This window comes from Epinephelus lanceolatus, chromosome 7 (genome assembly GCF_041903045.1).
Source record: "Epinephelus lanceolatus isolate andai-2023 chromosome 7, ASM4190304v1, whole genome shotgun sequence".
Lineage (NCBI taxonomy): Eukaryota > Metazoa > Chordata > Actinopteri > Perciformes > Serranidae > Epinephelus > Epinephelus lanceolatus.
Genome location: NC_135740.1, coordinates 22,656,959 through 22,677,792, shown reverse-complemented (window position 1 = coordinate 22,677,792; position 20,834 = coordinate 22,656,959). Strand labels below are relative to the sequence as shown.

Here is a 20,834-nt window from a genome sequence, read left to right as displayed (position 1 = left end):
AGGGAGCTGCCCAGTGCTGACAGTGTGTCCCGCATGGGGTGGGACATGTTGTCCGTATGGGATAATAGCTCGGGTATCATTCCCCTTTCACAGGGTCGAGGGAGCATCCCAGGACAGAGCTGGCCTTCTTTATCAGTCTGTTGAGTCTCTTCCTGTCAGCTGTCGAGATGCTGCTGCCCCAACAAACCACTCCATAGAGGATGTGTGATGCCACCACAGAAGGTCCCCAGGAGTGCACCCTGTACTCCAAAGGACCTTAGTCTCCTAAGCAGATACAGTCTGCCCTGTCCTCTTCTCGCATTAAATCAGTACATGCTCCACTGCTTTCTTTAACTCTTTAACTCTGCATATAGACCAGTTCATTGCTGTTCTGTTGCTTGAGTAACAGCTTGGGTCCATGTTTACTTCCAAGGAAGCTATAAGTATCTTTTGTAATTTCTTTGTTAGCTACTGCATTAACAAACATCCCAACAGGAAATACACTTGGATTCATAAATCAGTCTATGTTGTCAAGTTTGAAACGGTCTATTGCCCATTATAGATGGCAGATTCATTATATTTAGCATCTACTAATATTTCTCAACTAGAATAGACCCATTACCATGGCCCAGATTTACTGCTGAGTTATATTGTGGTGATTTGATGAAAAGCAAAATGCACCATGGGAGCACAATATAAAATAGGCTGCAATAATTAAGGTTCTGGGACTAGATTTGGACACAGGGTCTTTCTAGGGCCCAAAGATGACATAATAATGCAGTACCCAGTTGATATTGGTGCAAATTCACAAACAAATCACAAATAAGTACTTGAAATACCGTGCACCAGGGGGTTCTGGGCATTTTCCCCCTCTTGCCCTGTTAGTAATCTATTCCTATCCTAAGTATTGAGTGAGTTTTATGATTTAAATTCACAGGATCCCAAACATTGTGTAACAATCCTGAAAAGCCTGCAGCTAAATCAAGACAGCCATTTGTAATGCACGCACTTGGATAATTTCCCTTTAGACTACTGAGACAACTCAGACACGTCCAAATGTTTACAGAAGAGATACTTTGTGTTCCTGCAGGGTTGGACTGCTGCTCCCACAGACCCATAACTCCACAAGAGCTGCAATGCTTGATGCAATTATTGTGCAACTACAACAACACCAGCATTCCTCTGGCACTGTATTTTTAATTTAGTTCACATATTTGTGGGTTTAAACAAACTTGTCAGGACGACATTTAGCACTTTCCTGACTCACTTTCTCTCAGTCAGTCAGTCCTTATATAGCAGATCACGTATGTGGCAGAGGCTGACCTCTGATCAGCACTATTAAAGAGTACATTGCACAGTGGGTGCAGAGTCCGAGTTGTGCAAAAGTCATCAAATGTGAGTTACAGATCTATGCCAGACTGTCAGTGCAAACACCCCTATCTGCTGAGGTCACTCATGGACTGGTGATGGCATTACAAACACCCCTGCAAGTCTTTTTGGGCCATTTTCAGCAATCGATAGGGAAACAGTTGATGCATGACCCGTTTGACGAGTAATGTGATGCATGAGGAAGATAAACAAGCACAAAGTAGCATGAAAAAGCAAGTTTTTCTGTTGCAACTGTACGAGCATAAGTAGGCCAAAACTTGGTCCTACAATAGTGTGATTACACTCTAAATCTAAAAGTGAATTTATTATAATTGCACATCCTAAAATAAAAAACTACTAGAAGTTTAACCTGGTGTAGATGTCAATTCACATGGATTAAAATCTAAAAAGTGACATACAAATAATGACAATCCATGTGCAGGGAAAGGAAAGGGTATACCTAAATAATATAAAAAGAAAAATTCCCACAGTTGAAAGTATATGTCATGATACGTACAGTATATGCTCTGCAGGACTTTGGAAGATGCCGTTTTCAATAAACAAGGAAAAAGTGTTACATAAGTTAGGGCCATGATCTGTATCTGGTTGTTAAACAAATGTTTTGTTTTTGTTTTTGAATTGTATCTTCAACATTACAGCCTTAGGAGTTCTGCAGGTTATAAATGTTACTGTATATTATATGCACTTTCCTTTTCTTTAAATCTAGGTGTGTTCATGAACACATTTGCTTCATGTCTGGGCCCCTGCTCTCAAGCTTTCCGTAGCTTATCAGGGTGTTCCATTTCACATCTCCATTGTTTCTTATGAGTTGTACATGTGCCTTTTCTTTATCTGTCTTTGTGAATACATTTTGTGATCTGTGATGCATCTAATTTAATTCTGCCCACCACTCTGGGATTGGAAATCAAACTGTACCTGTCCTCTGAACACTCCTGTGTGACACAGACAGGCAGAATCATGTTGTTCACCAGGACAAAAGAAACAAAGAAACCTGAATTGCAACATTGCAGCAGCCTCCTCCATTACATATCATCATTTTCCCAGTGCGTGCACCGAGCAGAAAAAACTGAGGCAGTTTCAGGACTGTGTGTTGCATGCAGACTTCGACGTTATGGCTTGTTTCAGTCGTCACACAGTGTTCGCTTCTTGTTTTCACCTCAGATTCTAACATCAGCTTAAAGTCCACAAATGAGCATTGATGCCTTATCATGCAAACACCGCCCCTGTCTGTGCGACCCGGCCAATTGCGTTACAGGGGTTTCACACGCCCTGCCACATCACGAGCACCTCCTCCACAGCGCCAAGCAGGCAATAAATACAGCTTAAAGCCTCAGCTTCGGCCCCTTCAATCAGTCGCTTCCGGGACGCTGTCCAGGCTGTGTGCCATTTGTGTTGCCGTCGCTATTTGATTAAAACTCTGTCAAAGTAAGACTTGTTTTCTAGTTTCTAGCTTTTGCGTTCTCTTTCTGTCACTGATTTCCACTTGTCTTTTGTGTTTGTCTTGAACCAGTTGCATGGTTTCTGCAAGATTAGTCTGCATCTTCGGGTTTCCTCGTGTTTCTAATTGTGCAGTAATGGATGTTAAGTTGCATACATGCATTCAAGATGCACGTTTTAACAGTCTGAAGTGGGCTGGAAAAACAGGCTGCCAATTAGTAATGCTCAAGTTACAGTTTATTTTTTCTATTTGAAGAGTAGATTTGTTGTAATTTTACTTTGCAAGTGTTGCAGCCTATATGCTGTCAGCCTGAGGGTTGCCACTATGCCTCGGGCTTTGTGCAAATACTTGCAGGTAAACACATCCGTGTTCAGTGTGCCTTTTGTGCTCACATATTGCATGTCTGCAAATTGTGCACGTAATTTTAATTCCAAGCCAGCCTGCATATTATGATATTAAGTTGGGGGGGCTTTTGCAGTAAACATTAGGCAACAAGTTAAGGTGAACTATGAACTTGTGTCTACGCATCTAAAGTCAGAACTTATCTGCTTGAAGGCCAAAGTTCAACCATGCAAGCCAAATATTTACAGAGGTGGTGCAAGAGAGACAGGACGTCAGAGGTTCATTGTGTTAGATTGGAAAAAAAGATTACATCTTCCTCATACTTCTTGAGGAGTTTTTGTGAAATAACTTGTTTTTCTCCTTCTAGGATGACCCATCAGTTTCCATCCCTGTCTCCGGAGCAGAAGAAGGAGCTCTCTGACATTGCTCAGAAGATCGTAGCTCCAGGAAAGGGAATCCTGGCCGCAGATGAGTCGACAGGTGAGCCTCAAGTGTCTAGTTGTTGTTCTGCGACGAGAGGTGACTGCAGAGTGTGCGACTGAAATTATTTCCCTCTTCCACTTTTAAGGAACAATGGGAAAACGTCTCCAGAAAATCAACGTGGAGAACAACGAGGAGAACCGTCGCTGCTTCCGTGACCTCCTCTTCTCCTGTGATGCCTCCATGTCCAACTGCATAGGTGGGGTCATCTTCTTCCATGAGACACTGTACCAGAAAGCAAACAGCGGCAAGCTCTTCCCCCAAGTCATCAAGGATAAGGGCATTGTTGTTGGCATCAAGGTGAGTGGAGGATGAGCCTAGTCGAATGCACTCATCCTCAGGTTGTCCACATGTTGATCCGAAGCTAATGGATGTGTTTTGATTTCTTGTTCAGGTGGACAAAGGCACAGCTGGTCTGAATGGAACAGACGGAGAGACCACCACACAAGGTGAAAATGGATTTTATTTTTATTAGCAGCGTTATCCAGACTGAACATAACCCTCCCCTCAGCATACCTACACCCTGTTGCTTATTTTTCTACAGGTCTTGATGGGCTGTCGGAGCGCTGTGCCCAGTACAAGAAGGACGGTTGTGACTTTGCCAAGTGGAGGTGTGTGCTCAAGATCTCAGACGGCTGCCCGTCACCTCTCGCCATCGCAGAGAACGCCAATGTCCTCGCCAGATATGCCAGTATCTGCCAACAGGTGTGTGCGGCCATAGTCTGCACAGAAATTAATTTGCTGTGATTTAAAAATATTGGCTGCAAGTAATACATTTTAAACTGACATTTTTGTTCTCCACCAGAATGGCCTGGTGCCTATTGTGGAGCCAGAGATCCTGCCTGACGGAGAGCACGACCTGCAGCGCTGCCAGTACGTCACAGAAAAGGTTGGTGCATTGTCTTCCGCTTAGTCGGCGAAACCACCAGCAGTAAAGATGGAAAACATATTTAAAAGCATGTGTAGTAATAAATCTGCTTCTTCATGTTCAGGTTCTGGCTGCTGTGTACAAGGCTCTGTCTGATCACCACGTGTACCTGGAGGGCACTCTGCTGAAGCCCAACATGGTCACTGCCGGACACTCCTGCGCTAAGAAGTTCACCCCTCAGGAGGTTGCCATGGCCACAGTGACCGCTCTGAGGCGCACTGTCCCCGCCTCTGTGCCTGGTAAGTGTCATAAGGCCAGCTTTTCCCTTAGCGAACCAATTCAAGAGGAATGAAGAGTTTCTCAGTGGCATGCTGCTTTCTGTGTCTTTCCAGGCATCTGCTTCCTGTCTGGAGGTCAGAGTGAGGAGGAGGCCTCCCGCAACCTGAACGCCATCAACCAGGTGCCCCTCCACCGCCCCTGGAAGCTGACCTTCTCATACGGCCGTGCACTCCAGGCCTCTGCTCTTGCAGCCTGGCAGGGCAAAGCTGCCAACAAGGCAGCTGCACAGGAAGCTTTCTGCACCAGGGCTAAGGTTAGTCTCAAAGGGCATGAAGAGCTATCACCTAATACTGAACAGACGCTAATAAATGATTCCCACTTATCAATACGTAGTTGTGGACTGTGCACAAAACTGGCTGTTAAATCACTCTACCCTTGTATTACCCAACTTTATACCGACTGGTAAATGATTGATTCTTAAAAGCTTTCTGGACATGCAGTCTTGCACTAATGTAGCCCAGGCTGATCATTAACGCTCAGGTTTGACTTTGCCCTGACTCTCCCCCTCTGTTGCTCTCTCCAGATCAACGGCCTGGCTGCCAAGGGAGAGTACAAGCCCTCCGGCTCAGCTGACCAGGCCTCCATGCAGTCTCTGTACACCGCCAGCTACGTCTATTAAATACTGTGAACATTAAAAAGAAGAAATGCACATGGACCAAATATGACAAGAAGTGCCTCTGCTGGATTTCCCTCTTCCCTAGACTACCAACATCAGGGGAGGACTTCCACTGTAATGTTGAACTACTGTTTGTATACTCAGTGAAATGACTGGAAATAAATTAAGCTACGAAAATGTTGCTGGTTCCATTGCAGTTGTTTGTGGTTTGTGGTCTCTGAGAAAGTTGCATTTAAATCATTGTTCCTATAAAATATAGACTTTCATGCAGTTGGGGTGTCGTAGAGATTTTTCTTAAACTTGGTGAATTGAGGGTGGGAAGTTACTGGATCCCAACATCATCTACATGTCTCGCACATACAGTAGACAGTTTAATGGTTAAGAAGTAATACATCACTCAGTTACATCATCATGGTGACATGAATGTTGTGCATGGCTGTGCAGCTCATGCAAGTTTGCTTCGACCTTATAACAATAAATACAGTATACACACAAGTGAAAATTAACAGAACTGAAATCGCATTTGAATCAGTGCTGAGAAGCAAACTCATGTATCTTAATGAAACTTGGAGGAGTTGTCTGTGAAAAAACAGAACTAGGGTGGTGCTTACACAAAAGTCATGAAGAAATACTGAAATCTTTTTAAAGCAGTGATCTAACTAAAGGTGTTGCTCCACCACCACCAAATTCAACACAGGACTCAAACACAAGTAGTAATTCAACATTTTTAGGTCTCTTATCACACCAACAAATTTTCTGGTGCTGATCAGTTTGGTAACAAAATGTTTATCTGTAAGTCAAAGTATTCATTTATATCCACCTAAAATTTCTATGTCTAACAGAATAACAGGTCTCAGGTGTTCATTTGCTTTGGTCTGAATCAGGGACTTATTTTGTCAAAAATTTGCATAATTGCCTAGATGGTTCAAGTTCTCACGGCAGCATTTACAAGTGGACCAGATCAAATACCTTGTGCGAGAAAGCTGCTCTTGATTGGTCAGAATTTCCATGCGGGAAAAATCCAGGAAGTAAACAAAACAGTGAAGAAGAGTACACTTGTAAGATAAATGTGACACTTTCTAATGTCACAGTGGAGGGACAACTACACAGGTTGATTTTAGCGCTGGTCATCGTGAACTGTATTGCTGTCATTGTTCATTTTAGTCAAACCATACAGTTTGAAAATGAGGCGCGGCTCCAACTAGAAAACAATGTTTTGACTCAGTCTGGATGTTTTGGTGGGCACCCGAGTGCAGTGGTGTGTTCACACCTGCCCAAACGAACCAAACAGGGCAGATGTGAAAGCGCCTTTAGTTTCAGGTGATCTTACACAAATGAAAACATAGTTAATTACCATTTCTACCAATACATCCCCCTAAATCCTACACATTACTCCTTTAACTTGGTATCTTGAACTCTGACAAACCTAAAACAAACATCCTGATTAATTATTTGCTGGCTCTCTAATACAGTGTTCAAAGTACTCTTGCAGGTACAAACTTTACTACAGACTGTCGGCTACTTCTATTCAACAGTGCCAGTTAGACTATAGTGCACCATGTCTGGGTGGTTCTACTTGTGCAGACAGAGTGTGTTAGTGCAGTCTATGCATATAGATGTGTGTGTGTGTGTGTGTGTGTGTGTGTGTGTGTGTAATATGATCATCAATCTGGACATCATTTTATTTGATCATTTTATTGTTAATTTAACAAAGACAATATACATTACATTCATTGCATCACATATTACTATAAGCTAAAGCTAAATCTGTGTTTTTCTTAGGCTCTTCTTATCACAGTAATGTCGACGGACATGCTGAACATTACAGTGATTATTCACAGCTGTATGTGGCCATACATATAATGGCCATACCCTGCACATACTGTAATCACAAAGCAGAAACATGATCATGGCATAAGGGTTAAAGGCTAATAGTACGTACAGTATACAGTGCCCTCCAAAAGTATTGGAACAGTGAGGCCAATTCCTTTATTTTTGTTGTAGACTGAAAATATTTGGGTTTGACATCAAAAGATGAATATGGGACAAGAGATCAACATTTCCGCTTTTATTTCCAGGTATTTACATCTGGATCTGATACACAACTTAGAAGATAGCACCTTTTGTTTGAACCCACCCATTTTTCATGAGAGCAAAAGTATTGGAACATGTGACTGACAGGTGTGTTTTGTTGCCCAGGTGTCTCCCAATTACATTGATTATTCAAACAATAAATAGCACTGAATGTCTGAGCTCAGTTTCAGATTGGGTACGATAGGTTTTGCCTGTGCAGACTGCATTTAGAAGTGGAACCAACATGAAAACCAGAGAGCTGTCTATGGGTGAAAAAGAAGCAATTGTGAATCTGAGAGAAGATGGACAATCAATCAGAGCCATTGCACAAACATTGGCCATAGCCAGTATAACCATTTGGAATGTCCTGAAGAAGAAAGAAACCACTGGTGTACTAAGCAACAGACGTCGAACAGGTAGACCAAGGAAAACATCAGCAGTTGATGACAGAAACATTGTGAGAGCTGTAAAGAAAGACCCTAAAACAACTGTTAGTGACATCAGCAACAACCTCCAGAGAGCAGGAGTGAAGGTATCACAATCTACTGTTCGCACAAAACTTCATGAACAAAAGTACAGAGGCTACACCAGAAGATGCAAACCACTCATTAGCAAGAAGAATAGGGAGACCAGGCTGGAATTTGCCAAAAGATACAGAGATGAGCCTCAAAAATTCTGGGAAAAAGTTTTATGGACTGATGAGACAAAGATTAACTCCTTAACAACTCCAAAGTGATGGAAAGGCGAAAGTTTGGAGAAAGAAAGGATCTGCTCATGATCCCAAACATACAAGCTCATCTGTGAAACACGGTGGAGGTAATGTCATGACTTGGGCTTGCATGGCTTCTTCTGGGACGGGCTCTTTCATCTTCATTGATGATGTAACACATGATGGCAGCAGCAAAATGAACTCAGAAGTCTACAGAAACATTTTGTCTGCTAATTTAAAGAAAGATGCAACCAAACTGATTGGGAGATCCTTCATCATGCAGCAAGATAACGACCCAAAACACACTGCCAAAACAACAAAGGAGTTCATCAGGGGCAAGAAGTGGAAGGTTTTAGACTGGCCAAGTCAGTCTCCAGACTTAAACCCAATAGAGCATGCATTTTACCTGCTGAAGAGGAGACTGAAGGGAGTAACCCCCCAAAACAAACAACAACTGAAAGAGACTGCGGTGAAAGCCTGGAAAAGCATCACAAAAGAAGAATGCAAAAGTTTGGTGATGTCAATGGGTCACAGGCTTGATGCAGTTATTGAAAGCAAAGGATTTGCAACTAAATATTAAGTCTCATTCACTTTAATCTATTTTAAGTTTATATGTTCCAATACTTTTGCTCACCTAAAAAATTTGTGTTCCATTACAAATAATGCTATCTTCTAAGTTGTGTATCAGATCCAGATGTAAATACCTGGAAATAAAAGCTGAAATGTTGATCTCTTGTCTCATATTCATCTTTTGATGTCAAACCCAAATGTTTTCAGTCTACAACAAAAGTAAACGAATTGGACTCACTGTTCCAATACTTTTGGAGGGCACTGTATAATCAATATTACCAGTGTTAACTTACATTGTTATGGTTTGTACAGTATTAAGTTTTAGTGAATGCAGTAGATTTTATTGACAGATATCAGTATCGGCGTGTAAGACCTGTTAACCTCAAAGTACTATAGCTAACTGTTTACGACTGCATAACCTGTACAATAAGTACATATAAGCCTTGAGAGACTCGTGGTTACTATGTTTTTCTCACATGAGACGACAGGAATCACTTTGATTCTGAAGCAAACTTTACAAAAAGAAAATAAATGTGGTTCAGTAATGCATTTCTTGCTGCAGTTATATATACTGTCAAGAGAAGCTTAGTGCAGTTGTGCAAAAAAAAAAGAAAAAAAAGAGCTGTGGCTGTCCTATTGAGGCTACTGCCTGTAGGTGGTGTAATATTCACATGTGATATACTGGGCACAATGATGACCTGCTTCTTTCACAGGACAGGTGTGCTGCAGGAAAACAGTGTTAGTTCATGTAGAATAATACTTCAAAAGGTTGAGATTAGTTTCACGTTTTGTCACTCCGGGGTGTCGGGATGTGCTGGAAAATAACCTGTTGAAGATACAGAGATGGGACAGGTTAGGGAAGAGGACAGCAAGAAGGCAATAACATGATGACAGACAGACAGCTGTTAAACAACATCATTTATCAGTGGCCCCATTTAGGTTGTTTCTAAGGACAAAATCTTTGATAATATTGTATTAGAAATTTTATTACCATTATTTTACAACTGTGTTTCTGTTTATTTCTGATTTTGCGATATCTGTCTTATGTTGTTTGACTCATTATTAATGCTGCCCTAACCCCAATAAGGCTTTTCTGGGCAAATAAAGATTAAATAAGCACTGTGTAGGATTTAGTGGCATCTAGTGGTGAAGTTGCAAATTACAACCAACTGTATACCCCTCCACTCTCCCCTTACCTTTCCAAGCATGTGGATGGCAGGACAGAATGTGACGAAATATGCAAAAACCTCGCTGCAGAAACATCCGTGGTTATTAGTGAGAATAAACTTTGTAGGATTGTGACACTGGCAAGTAAAATAGTTGGCAGACCACAAAAGCCAGACAGCTCTTTACAGAAATGACGAGGAAGAAAGCAGGGAGTATCTTGGAAGATACTTCTCACCCTCTTTTTAGCCAGCTTAAAGTCTTGAGCTCTGGGAGGGGCTAAAGAGTCCCTCTGGCAACCAAAGATGTATTTAAGAGGCCCTTCATCCCGAGTGCCATCAATATCCTTAACTCAACAAAGTGACTGATGAGCTTTAAACCACAGACAGACACTGAGCTGATTTAAAGTGTGAAGTATTTCTGTAATGAATATGTTTTGTTTGTTTTATTTTGTCTGCTTATACAAAGTTGTCTTTTGTGTTTTTGGTGAGCAAAAGACAAATTTCCACCTATGGTGGACAATAAAGATGTATTGTATTGTATGTTATTGTCAGGTGAATATACACTAATGACAACATAATTATGAACATTATATTTGATGTCTGCCAATAGATGCCTCTAAATCCTACAGACGGCACCTTTCAACAGAAAAACATTGCAATAGAGAATGTGTATTTGGATTCAGTTGAAAATAAACTTTGAAAAGGTCCCTAAAACCCTACCTTTCATGTCATTATTTGTGGTTTTCATTTAGTCTTCGTACATTCTTGCCTGCCCTCTGTAACTTTTTGCTGTTCAAAAACATCTCCCTCCAGAGGCTTAGATTTGAATTACAAATCTTAAGTCTCAGTGTGAAATGCCTGTTTTAGAAGAAGTGATGGTGTGAAATGTTTTACCTGAGAGTGTGTGGATTTCAGAGCTAAACGTGCGATGGTACTCAAGAAGATGAGAAGCGCCAACACACACACAGAGGAAGTGAGCAATATGCTCTCAATACCAGTAAGCTGTCCCTGAAGCAAGAGAAAGTGAAAGTTATTCATACAAATTGAAAATGTGTTCATAGAGCTGAAAACATTCAGTTTATGATGTAACTCACCATTCTGTTTACTGTACTTTCATCACTATACCAGCCCCTGTAGTAGTAAATGAAAGAATATTCGATCAAGGTGGATATCCTGTAGCCAATAGAGACGAAGACTCCCAAAAGTGTAACCACATACATGGCCAAAGACACGGTCACCTGGGGAAGGTAAATTCAAAAAGATTAGGTGAGTTATTAAAAAAAGAAGGACAGACTGAGCATGAATCAATAAAGTTAAACACTAAAACTACATCATAAAATCACAGTATACCTACCATCTTCTTGGATGGATGTATCCCAGTGTAGATAGACAGGTTCCCACAGACAAGAAACTTCAAAAACAAACAACAACAACAAAAAAGATCACTTTTTTTATTATTTTTTTTGTCATTCACCCGCAGTATATTTGGATGACTTTTATATCCTGGTTTACATTATCATCATGGCAGCTGGAGAAGTAACCAAAGCTCCTCTGTACTGTAGTAGAAAACTTTAAAAATTTAAAGCTGATTTATGATATAACAAGTTTGTCAAAACCAAAGTGGAAGCGCCAAAAATTGCAGTTCTTTGAGCGGCCTCTTGAGGCGGGCTCCAGAGTCCAGTCAACCCCCATAGACCCCCATGGTAAAATGCTCAACTTATTATCAGAAATACACATTTACAGCCTTGTATAAAAAATGGTTGACGTATTCTTAGATTTTTTAGTTTGGCCAATGTCCCGTCCGCTAACATTGACGGGGTGGGATTAATGACATGTACTGCAGCCAGCCACCAGGGGGCGATCAAGATGTTTTTGCTTCACTATGGAGAGCTGTCATGTCATCCATCTTTGTTTTACAGTCTATGGTTCTACACTGTTGCACCTGGCATATAATGTCATATCCAGCATCAAATATGACCGCTTGTAGTTACATGTTTTCAGATAGATGGAGCAGGAGGAAATATGACAATGAAAAGGCCCACTGAAGGAAGTAGAGGACCTGTGGTGTCAAGACAACAACCTACTCCTGAATGTCAAAGCTAAGGAGACGATAATAGACTAATAGATTCCCACCTGATGACCCCAAAGACATCTTAGTTATCACTGCTCACTGGTCTGTATAGTTAAGCCTTGCCATAATAGCTTATAGGGCTTAGGAGGTTATTCACTGAGTGCTGATCCTTTCTCTAGAGCACAAACTTCTTGTGTTTATTTGAATGAATAGGAAAGTAAGTACGCCTCCCCTTAATATTAACAGGTCTTCGGTGGAGAAGGTATATAGTACCAAGTACCTTGGTGTCCACATCACCAAGGGCCTGACCTGGGTGCTGCATCCTGACTCAGTGGTGAGAAAGGCAAGGCGGAGACTGTTTAACCTGAGACGCATGAGGACATTCCAGCTTTCCCCTCAGAGAGCAAAGAGTGCTTCATTCACCTGAGCAAACTATCGGCGCTGCTCTAACCTATAGGATGTTTACAGCAGATGCTGCAAACATGAGGAGAATCAGTATGTATCCCAAACAACCGGATATCGGCATTTTCCCCCTGCTGAGGCCCGGAGGAAGGTACTGATTACAACAAGGCGGCACTGAGAGGCTCAGGAAAAGCCTCTACCTTCAGGCCACAAGGATCCTGAATGAAGATCCTGCCTATGACTGCCCAATCTTCACTATTAGTCTTTTTTTAATGCACAGATTGGAGGGACTGACATGATTACATGTCACTGAAAATGTATTTTATATAATTTCATGAGACAAATTAATCAATTGATTGATTAAAACTCTGACAGTTTGGGGACCTCTGCACACACCAGGGACACACATTTATGTTGAAAAGCCATGAAACACTGCATTTTGCATTATGTCACCTTTAGTAAAAGAGCTTTAGAGGTGCTGGTGTTGATTTTGTCACCTTCAGACAGCCAGGTTAACATCGTTTCTAGTCTTTATGCTAGGATTAGCTGCTAGTTTAACATTTACCGCACATACATGAGCGTGATATTGATCATAGCAAGAAAGCTAACAAGCCTATTTCCCAAAATATATACAGTAAGCTCTGAAGGGGGCTTAAAGAGTCACTCTGGTAGTGAGTGTGTTTATATGGACATGAATAACCCATTTATAATCTGTTTTTTGGAGTATCACATTTATGTGTTTAAGCATGGAAACACCATATTCCGTACATAAGAAAACCATTATACTTCTCTGAAAGAAACCTGGATCTATGGAATAACCCAGTTTGTCTGTGCTCATGTAAACACCATATCCCAAATATGATTATAACCAGAATATTATTCATGTCCATGTAACCACACTGACTACAACACTGTCATTGTAAAAAAAACAAGTGCATGTGTTCAAATGTTACGCACCAGAGCTCCCTGCCAGAGGGGAATGTAGATTGTCCAAGATGTGCGCGCACCTTGTTTGGCCAGGGGAAATCCCATCAGGAGCTCTGCACAGCCAAAGACCAACATGACAATCTGGGAAGGAGAAGAGGAAGGATGGATTACAACACTTACAGCAGACAGTTTGGAGCTGCTCTTGTGTACATCATATATCATGTGACTGTCATTGCTGTGGCTCTGGGTTGTCAGATGTGTTACCCCAAGACTTCTGGGCTCGTTTCGGACAAAGCGATGCAAAGGCTTGCCAGACATCAGCTCCATGTTGACTGCTGCCTGATTCCCAACATTTCCTGTTGTTGTTCTCTCTCTAGTTGTTGACTCAGTTCCTTCCATTGCCAGTAAATCCACACGCTAGAGAAGAAGAGTTAACAGAAGCAGATGTATACTTTCCACTGTGCTACACATACTGTATTTTGAGTCCACTATGCAGATTTAAAGAGTAGTAGAGTAAGAGAATTAGCTCAGATAGCTGCTGAATGCAAGATTATAAAGCTGCCTCAAAGAATGCAGTGATTTATACAAAAACATGAAGTGACCTACCTTGTTTTAGTATTTCATGCAGAGAGGCAGTGTGACTGACAATGGGAAGGGAGTGTTGAGGGTATAAAAGGGAAGTGGGGAAATTTGAGACTTCTGCATTTTTTTTCCGTTATAGGGAGGAGCTGGAAACTTGGTTTGCAAGTCAGCATGAAAGTCTTTCCCGAGCAATAGGATGAGTAGGACAGCAGGTGGTGCTCCAGCAGATGTGTTGCTCTCCGTCTAATCTCTCCTTCACTGTTGTACTGAATGGCTTCTAACAGTGAGAGTCTGCCTTGCCTCACAAACTCCTCTGCCACCTAAAGGGAAAGAATAGAAACTGTAGAGTAGCTTGGTAAAAGCTCATCATAGGCTGGTTTGACAGTTCCCATTGAGCAGCATCACAGTTTTAAAGGCTTCACTTATTTACCTGTGGACCACTACCTAGGAGCATGAACAGGACATCCATACTCAGGGTCACCATCTCTTGGTTGGCCATTTTAAGTGTGGCACAGAGTGCAGACAGTAATCCATGATGGGCCAGCTGGACACAGAACTCCTTTTTCTTGTGGGCAATATTAGCTAGAACCCTCAGGATCTGAGTATAACAAGAAGGCACAGACCTGTGAGATTAGTGTAGCACTGTGGGAACGTGCAACAACTCTACATTATGCCAAAGATAAGAATAACAGAACAAACACACTGTTTATCATCAAGTGCTACAATGACAACATAAATATCTTATGAGAGCAACAATATCAAAGTTGCACAGACCATGGTATTGATGCCTTGAGAGAAAGGGAGGAGCTGAATCAGTCCAGGGAGCAAGTTGAGAATCAGCAGAGCAGAGCAGAAAGCGCTGGAGTGAGCTGTCACAGCAAAATGGAAAATGCACAAGAACAAACTTATAAATACAATATATCAATCCTTAGATGTAAATCAGTATGTTTGACCCCCCACCTCTAAAGAAGTACATGACATTATATTGGATTTGAAAAATTCTGCTGCAGGACATGATGAAATAAGTTCTAGTCTTATAAAGACAGTACTTTTGTCTATTGTTGAGTCCTTCACCCATGTTTCAAGTTTATCTCTAAAAACAGGTGTTGAACCAAGTGACCTTAAATTAGCTAAAGTCATTCCACTATTTAAATCAGGTGATTGTAGCATATTTACAAATTATCGTCCCATATCTGTCTTACCCACTTTTTCTTAAGTTTTAGAGAAACTAGTATATTCAAGAATTAAAAAAACATTGAGATGAGAAGAAAAACAAAAGTCAACAGAAATGGCCCTTTTGCAGTTCATTCAAAAAGTCAAAAGACTTTGACACCATTGATCACAATATCCTTATTGCTAAACTACAAAAATATGGTTTTCATGATGTTGCTCCTAAATGGTTGATTGATCATTTAAAGGACAGGGAACAATATGTATTTCTAAATACACACAATTCAAATAGAGCTACGCTTCTTTGTGGGGCCCTTCAAGGTTCCATCCTTGGACCTCTCTTGTTTTTGATGTATATAAATGATTTACTCAGAGTCTGCAATAATGCACTGCCTCTTTTATTTGCTGATGACATGTGTCTTATTGCTTCACATGCAAATTCTAGCACACTGATTCGAGAAGCAAATGAAGAGCTATCATCAATCTCTAAATGGTTTCAGATGAACTCTCAATATAATTAAATCTAATTTTCTAATATTCTGTAACAAAAATAAAAAGTATACTAAAGAAGACGCCAAATTATTCATAGATAATACTAGAATTACTCTGGTTCCTCATATTCGTTTTGAGTAGAGTTCATTCATTGATAAATCATTCTTGTATTTTGACTTAATTACAGCTTAATTTATCCGTATATTATGTTCTGTAACACTGCAGGGTGCCACATGTCCCACTTTTCTCAATATGATTTTGTTTATTCAAAAGAAATTTTTGAGAATGATGAGTTTCGCTGAAAAATCTGTTTCATCTGCTCCTCTTTTCAGAAAAGACAAACTATCAATTTTTAATGTGAACATATACCAGACTTGTGTGTCCATTTATACAAATATGTGCACCTAACTCATCAATTGTCCAGCGCTTTTCAGAATTTTTTATTGTTTTTTCAGACATTCATTCTTATTGTACAAGACACTCAAAGGACTTCCATCTTCCATAATGTCGGACTTCCCTGAATCAATATACACTGAAATACAGAGGACCATCTCTTTGGAATAACTTACCTACATCTCTACAATCAACATCTACATTTTTCAAAATATCTGAAATTGTTTTAGCTCATTGTAATGCATCACACCTTGTATACATTCATTTCTATCAGTTTAATATTACTACTTAGCCTTGACACCTTGAAGTCTGTTCATTGTTAGCTATATAGGGGAGGTATTCTTTATAAGCTTTTTTTGTCTTCCAACCTCTCCTGCACAATGTTTTAACTTTTTTCTTATTTTATTGTCTTTTGTATGTATATAATGTGACTTCTCAAAAGTCTCAATTGAAGTAAATCAAATGTGATATTACAGTGATATGTGATACTCCATAAACATTTAAATATCCCACTGTATAAATAAATAGTTAAACATATTGAGAAATGTGCCGATTCTCTTTCTTTCTGAAAAGAGTTTTAATGTTGTCTTTTAATTCACTGAGACTTGGAACAAAAGGGATCTCCTCTTGTGTGAGATGTGGCAGAGATATGAAAAATGGTTGCCTCCAGGTGAAAATATTTCTTCAATGCAGTCCTGGACAGTGAAGCATAATGGGGTTATCATCGACATAAGTCAATATGGTGTTGATCTGTCACACAGTCTTATTTTCACAATGAAGTATTTCCAGGGGAAAAAAAAGGCTCAGTTGTGTTTCAGTAATACATTTCTTGCTGCAGTTATGTATAGTGTAGAGTGAAACTTAGTGCAGCTGTGCAAAAAAAAAAAAAAAGGGTTGTGGCTGTCCTATTAATGCTACCGCCTGTAGGTGGTGTAATATTCACATGTGCTATAATGTCCAGTGGTACAGTTAGTATAATGATTACAGTGTTAGTTCATGTAGAATAATACTTCAAAAGGTTGAGATTAGTTTCACGTTTTGTCACTCCGGGGTGTCGGGATGTGCTGGAAAATAACCTGTTGAAGATACAGAGATGGGACAGGTTAGGGAAGAGGACAGCAAGAAGGCAATAACATGATGACAGACAGACAGCTGTTAAACAACATCATTTATCAGTGGCCCCATTTAGGTTGTTTCTAAGGACAAAATCTTTGATAATATTGTATTAGAAATTTTATTACCATTATTTTACAACTGTGTTTCTGTTTAATTCTGATTTTGCGATATCTGTCTTATGTTGTTTGACTCATTATTAATGCTGCCCTAACCCCAATAAGGCTTTTCTGGGCAAATAAAGATTAAATAAGCACTGTGTAGGATTTAGTGGCATCTAGTGGTGAAGTTGCAAATTACAACCAACTGTATACCCCTCCACTCTCCCCTTACCTTTCCAAGCATGTGGATGGCAGGACAGAATGTGACGAAATATGCAAAAACCTCACTGCAGAAACATTCATGGTTATTAGTGAGAATAAACTTTGTAGGATTGTGACACTGGCAAGTAAAATAGTTGGCAGACCACAAAAGCCAGACAGCTCTTTACAGAAATGACGAGGAAGAAAGCAGGGAGTATCTTGGAAGATACTTCTCACCCTCTTTTTAGCCAGCTTGAAGTCTTGAGCTCTGGGAGGGGCTAAAGAGTCCCTCTGGCAACCAAAGATGTATTTAAGAGGCCCTTCATCCCGAGTGCCATCAATATCCTTAACTCAACAAAGTGACTGATGAGCTTTAAACCACAGACAGACACTGAGCTGATTTAAAGTGTGAAGTATTTCTGTAATGAATATGTTTTGTTTGTTTTATTTTGTCTGCTTATACAAAGTTGTCTTTTGTGTTTTTGGTGAGCAAAAGACAAATTTCCACCTATGGTGGACAATAAAGATGTATTGTATTGTATGTTATTGTCAGGTGAATATACACTAATGACAACATAATTATGAACATTATATTTGATGTCTGCCAATAGATGCCTCTAAATCCTACAGATGGCACCTTTCAACAGAAAAACATTGCAACAGAGAATGTGTATTTGGATTCAGTTGAAAATAAACTTTGAAAAGGTCCCTAAAACCCTACCTTTCATGTCATTATTTGTGGTTTTCATTTAGTCTTTGTACATTCTTGCCTGCCCTCTGCAACTTTATACTGTTCAAAAACATCTCCCTCCAGAGGCTTAGATTTAAAATACAAATCTTAAGTCTCTGTGTGAAATGCCTGTTTTAGAAGACGTAATGTGAAATATGTGAAATGTTTTACCTGAGAGTGTGTGGATTTCAGAGCTAAACGTGCGATGGTACTCAAGAAGATGAGAAGCACCAACACACATAGAGAGGAAGTGAGCAATACGCTCTCAATACCAAGAAGCTGTTCCAGAAGCAAGAGAAAGTGAAAGTTATTCATACAAGGTGAAAATGTGTCCATAGAGCTGAAAACATACAGTATATGATGTAACTCACCATTTGGTATATTACATCCTTATCTCTATACCAGCTCCTGGAATAAAAGGCAGAATATTCGACCAAGGAGTATATCCTGAAGCCAACAGAGACGAAGACTCCCAAAAGTGTAACCACATACATGGCCAAAGACACGGTCACCTGGGGAAGGTAAATTCAAAAAGATTAGGTGAGTTATTAAAAAAGAAGGACAGACTGAGCATGAAGCAATAAAGTTAAACACTAAAACTACATCATAAAATCACAGTATACCTACCATCTTCTTGGATGGATGTATCTCAGTGTAGATAGACAGGTTCCCACAGACAAGAAACTTCAAAAACAAACAACAAAAAAGATCAATTTTTTTTTGTCATCCACCTGCCTATTTGGACGACTTTTAATTGAAATCCTGGTTCACATTATCATCACGGCGGCTGGAGACGTAACCAAAGCTCCTCTGTACTGTAGTAGAAAACTGAAAGTGATTTTTACTCTAATCAGCTGTTTAATCAAGATTATAGTGCAGAATACAATAAGCTCACTGGCTTGCATAAAGACTGGAAACAGGGGGAAACGGCTAGCCTAGCTCTGTCCAAAACGTAACAAAATCTACCTTTCAGCACATCTAAATCTCCCTTATTAATACATCATAACTCATTTGTCGTCGTTACAAAAAGCAAAGTGTGGCAACTAGTGGAGACTCCATTAAGTTTCTTGCCTGGGTCCAGACCAGTGGTGTAGTGGAGGGTATATACAGGAATGAAACACACGATAAGATGTGCAATATACATACAAAAGGTTTCCAGTGGTCTCGGGCACATTCATCCATTTATCAAAAATAAAGTTAGCCCAATCAGGGCTTGACATCCTCTGACGGTGGAAGCATATGCAGACTGTTGTGTGGATCATTGCAGCCAAAAACAGATTGTCTTCCTTGTGCCTTTGACATGTCAGTGTTAAAGGGTGAACATAGAAATCACAACAGCAGACTGAGTGAGGTAGAGTAGGTCCTAGTGGGTAGGGATGTCACCTAGCTGCAGGTAGCTCTACACAACTACTGTATATAAAGATGGACGACATGTCTCTCCTCACTTCCTCCCACTGTAAAAAATTATTATAACCAGGATAAGCCTCACAAACAATTTATGTCCTTGTAACCACACTGACTACAACACTGTCATTGTAAAAACAAGTGCATGTGTTCAAATGTTACGCACCAGAGCTCCCTGCCAGAGAGGAATGTAGATTGTCCAAGAAGTGGTCATATTTTGTTTGGCCAGGGGAAATCCCATCAGGAGCTCTGCACAGCCAAAGACCAACATGACAATCTGGGGGGGAGAAGAGGAAGGATGGATTAAAACACTTACAGCAGACAGTTTGGAGCTGCTCTTGTGTACATCATATATCATGTGACTGTCATTGCTGTGGCTCTGGATTGTCAGATGTGTTACCCCAAGACTTCTGGGCTCGTTTCGGACAAAGCGATGCAAAGGCTTGCCAGACATCAGCTCCATGTTGACTGCTGCCTGATTCCCATCATTTCCTGTTGTTGTTCTCTCTCTAGTTTTTGACTCAGTTCCCTCCATTGCTAGTAAATCCACACGCTAGAGAAGAAGAGTTAACAGAAGCAGATGTATACTTTCCACTGTGCTACACATACTGTATTTTGAGTCCACTATGCAGATTTAAAGAGGCAGAATTCATTCAGATAGCTGCTGCATGCAAGACTATAAAGCTGCCTCAAAGAATGCAGTGATTTATACAAAAACATGAAGTGACCTACCTTGTTTTAGTATTTCATGCAGAGAGGCAGCGTGACTGACAACGGGAAGGGAGTGTTGAGGGTATAAAAGGGAAGTGGGGAAATCTGAGACTTCTGCATTTTTTTTTCCATTACAGGGAGGAGCTGGAAACTTTGTTTGCAAGTCAGAGGTTGTAGCTGTTTCTCAGCACCAGTGGTGGAAGAAGTACTCAGATCCTTTACTTAAGTAAAAGTAGTACCACAGTGTAAAAGTACTCTTGTTACAAGTAAATGACCTGCATTCAAAATCTTACGTAAGTAACAGTACAAAAGTACAAGCATCAAAATGTACTTTCAAATCCTAAAAGCATCATGCAGAATGGCCAGTTTCTGGATTATAATTATTGGTACATTATTGTGTTCATCAGTTTAATGTTGCAGCTGTTTAATTACTTTAAATTCTGCTGGGTAGTTTAATTTCTAATAATATATAAAAATATATAGTATATCTAGTAGATTATATTTCATATTATTAATCAGAATCTGCAAAGTACTGCTACTTATTATTATTACTGTCATCACTATTGCA

At 40.2% G+C, this 20,834-nt stretch overlaps 3 protein-coding genes across 4 annotated transcripts; 1 reads left to right on the top strand and 2 right to left on the bottom strand.

Moving 5' to 3' along the window:
• The first annotated feature begins 2,654 nt into the window (after nt 1–2,654).
• On the top strand, nt 2,655–5,628 carry aldob (aldolase b, fructose-bisphosphate). The gene is made up of 9 exons (XM_033633921.2): nt 2,655–2,793; nt 3,516–3,628; nt 3,717–3,928; nt 4,023–4,077; nt 4,173–4,333; nt 4,434–4,517; nt 4,621–4,795; nt 4,889–5,088; nt 5,359–5,628. The coding sequence occupies exons 2-9, from the start codon at nt 3,517–3,519 to the stop codon at nt 5,452–5,454; spliced, it is 1,095 nt and encodes a 364-aa protein (XP_033489812.1). The 5' UTR covers nt 2,655–2,793; nt 3,516; the 3' UTR covers nt 5,455–5,628.
• A 1,502-nt stretch (nt 5,629–7,130) lies between these two features.
• LOC117260554 (membrane-spanning 4-domains subfamily A member 4A-like) lies at nt 7,131–14,259 on the bottom strand. 2 transcript variants are annotated; one of them, XM_033632525.2, is made up of 7 exons: nt 13,976–14,237; nt 13,634–13,786; nt 13,400–13,510; nt 11,324–11,380; nt 11,064–11,207; nt 10,864–10,977; nt 7,131–9,629 (listed from the first exon to the last, which is right to left on the bottom strand). In XM_033632525.2, the coding sequence occupies exons 2-7, from the start codon at nt 13,766–13,768 to the stop codon at nt 9,585–9,587; spliced, it is 606 nt and encodes a 201-aa protein (XP_033488416.1). In that variant the 5' UTR covers nt 13,769–13,786; nt 13,976–14,237; the 3' UTR covers nt 7,131–9,584. The 2 variants fall into 2 exon arrangements, with proteins under 2 accessions (XP_033488416.1, XP_078025433.1); XM_078169307.1 differs by lacking the exon at nt 11,324–11,380 and having other exon boundaries at nt 13,976–14,259.
• A 1,770-nt stretch (nt 14,260–16,029) lies between these two features.
• On the bottom strand, nt 16,030–20,412 carry LOC144463806 (membrane-spanning 4-domains subfamily A member 4A-like). The gene is made up of 7 exons (XM_078169308.1): nt 20,288–20,412; nt 19,956–20,108; nt 19,722–19,832; nt 18,779–18,835; nt 18,523–18,663; nt 18,323–18,430; nt 16,030–17,082 (listed from the first exon to the last, which is right to left on the bottom strand). Exons 2-7 carry the CDS (start codon nt 20,088–20,090, stop codon nt 17,038–17,040), a joined length of 597 nt encoding a protein of 198 aa, XP_078025434.1. The 5' UTR covers nt 20,091–20,108; nt 20,288–20,412; the 3' UTR covers nt 16,030–17,037.
• Between the last annotated feature and the right edge of the window lie 422 nt (nt 20,413–20,834).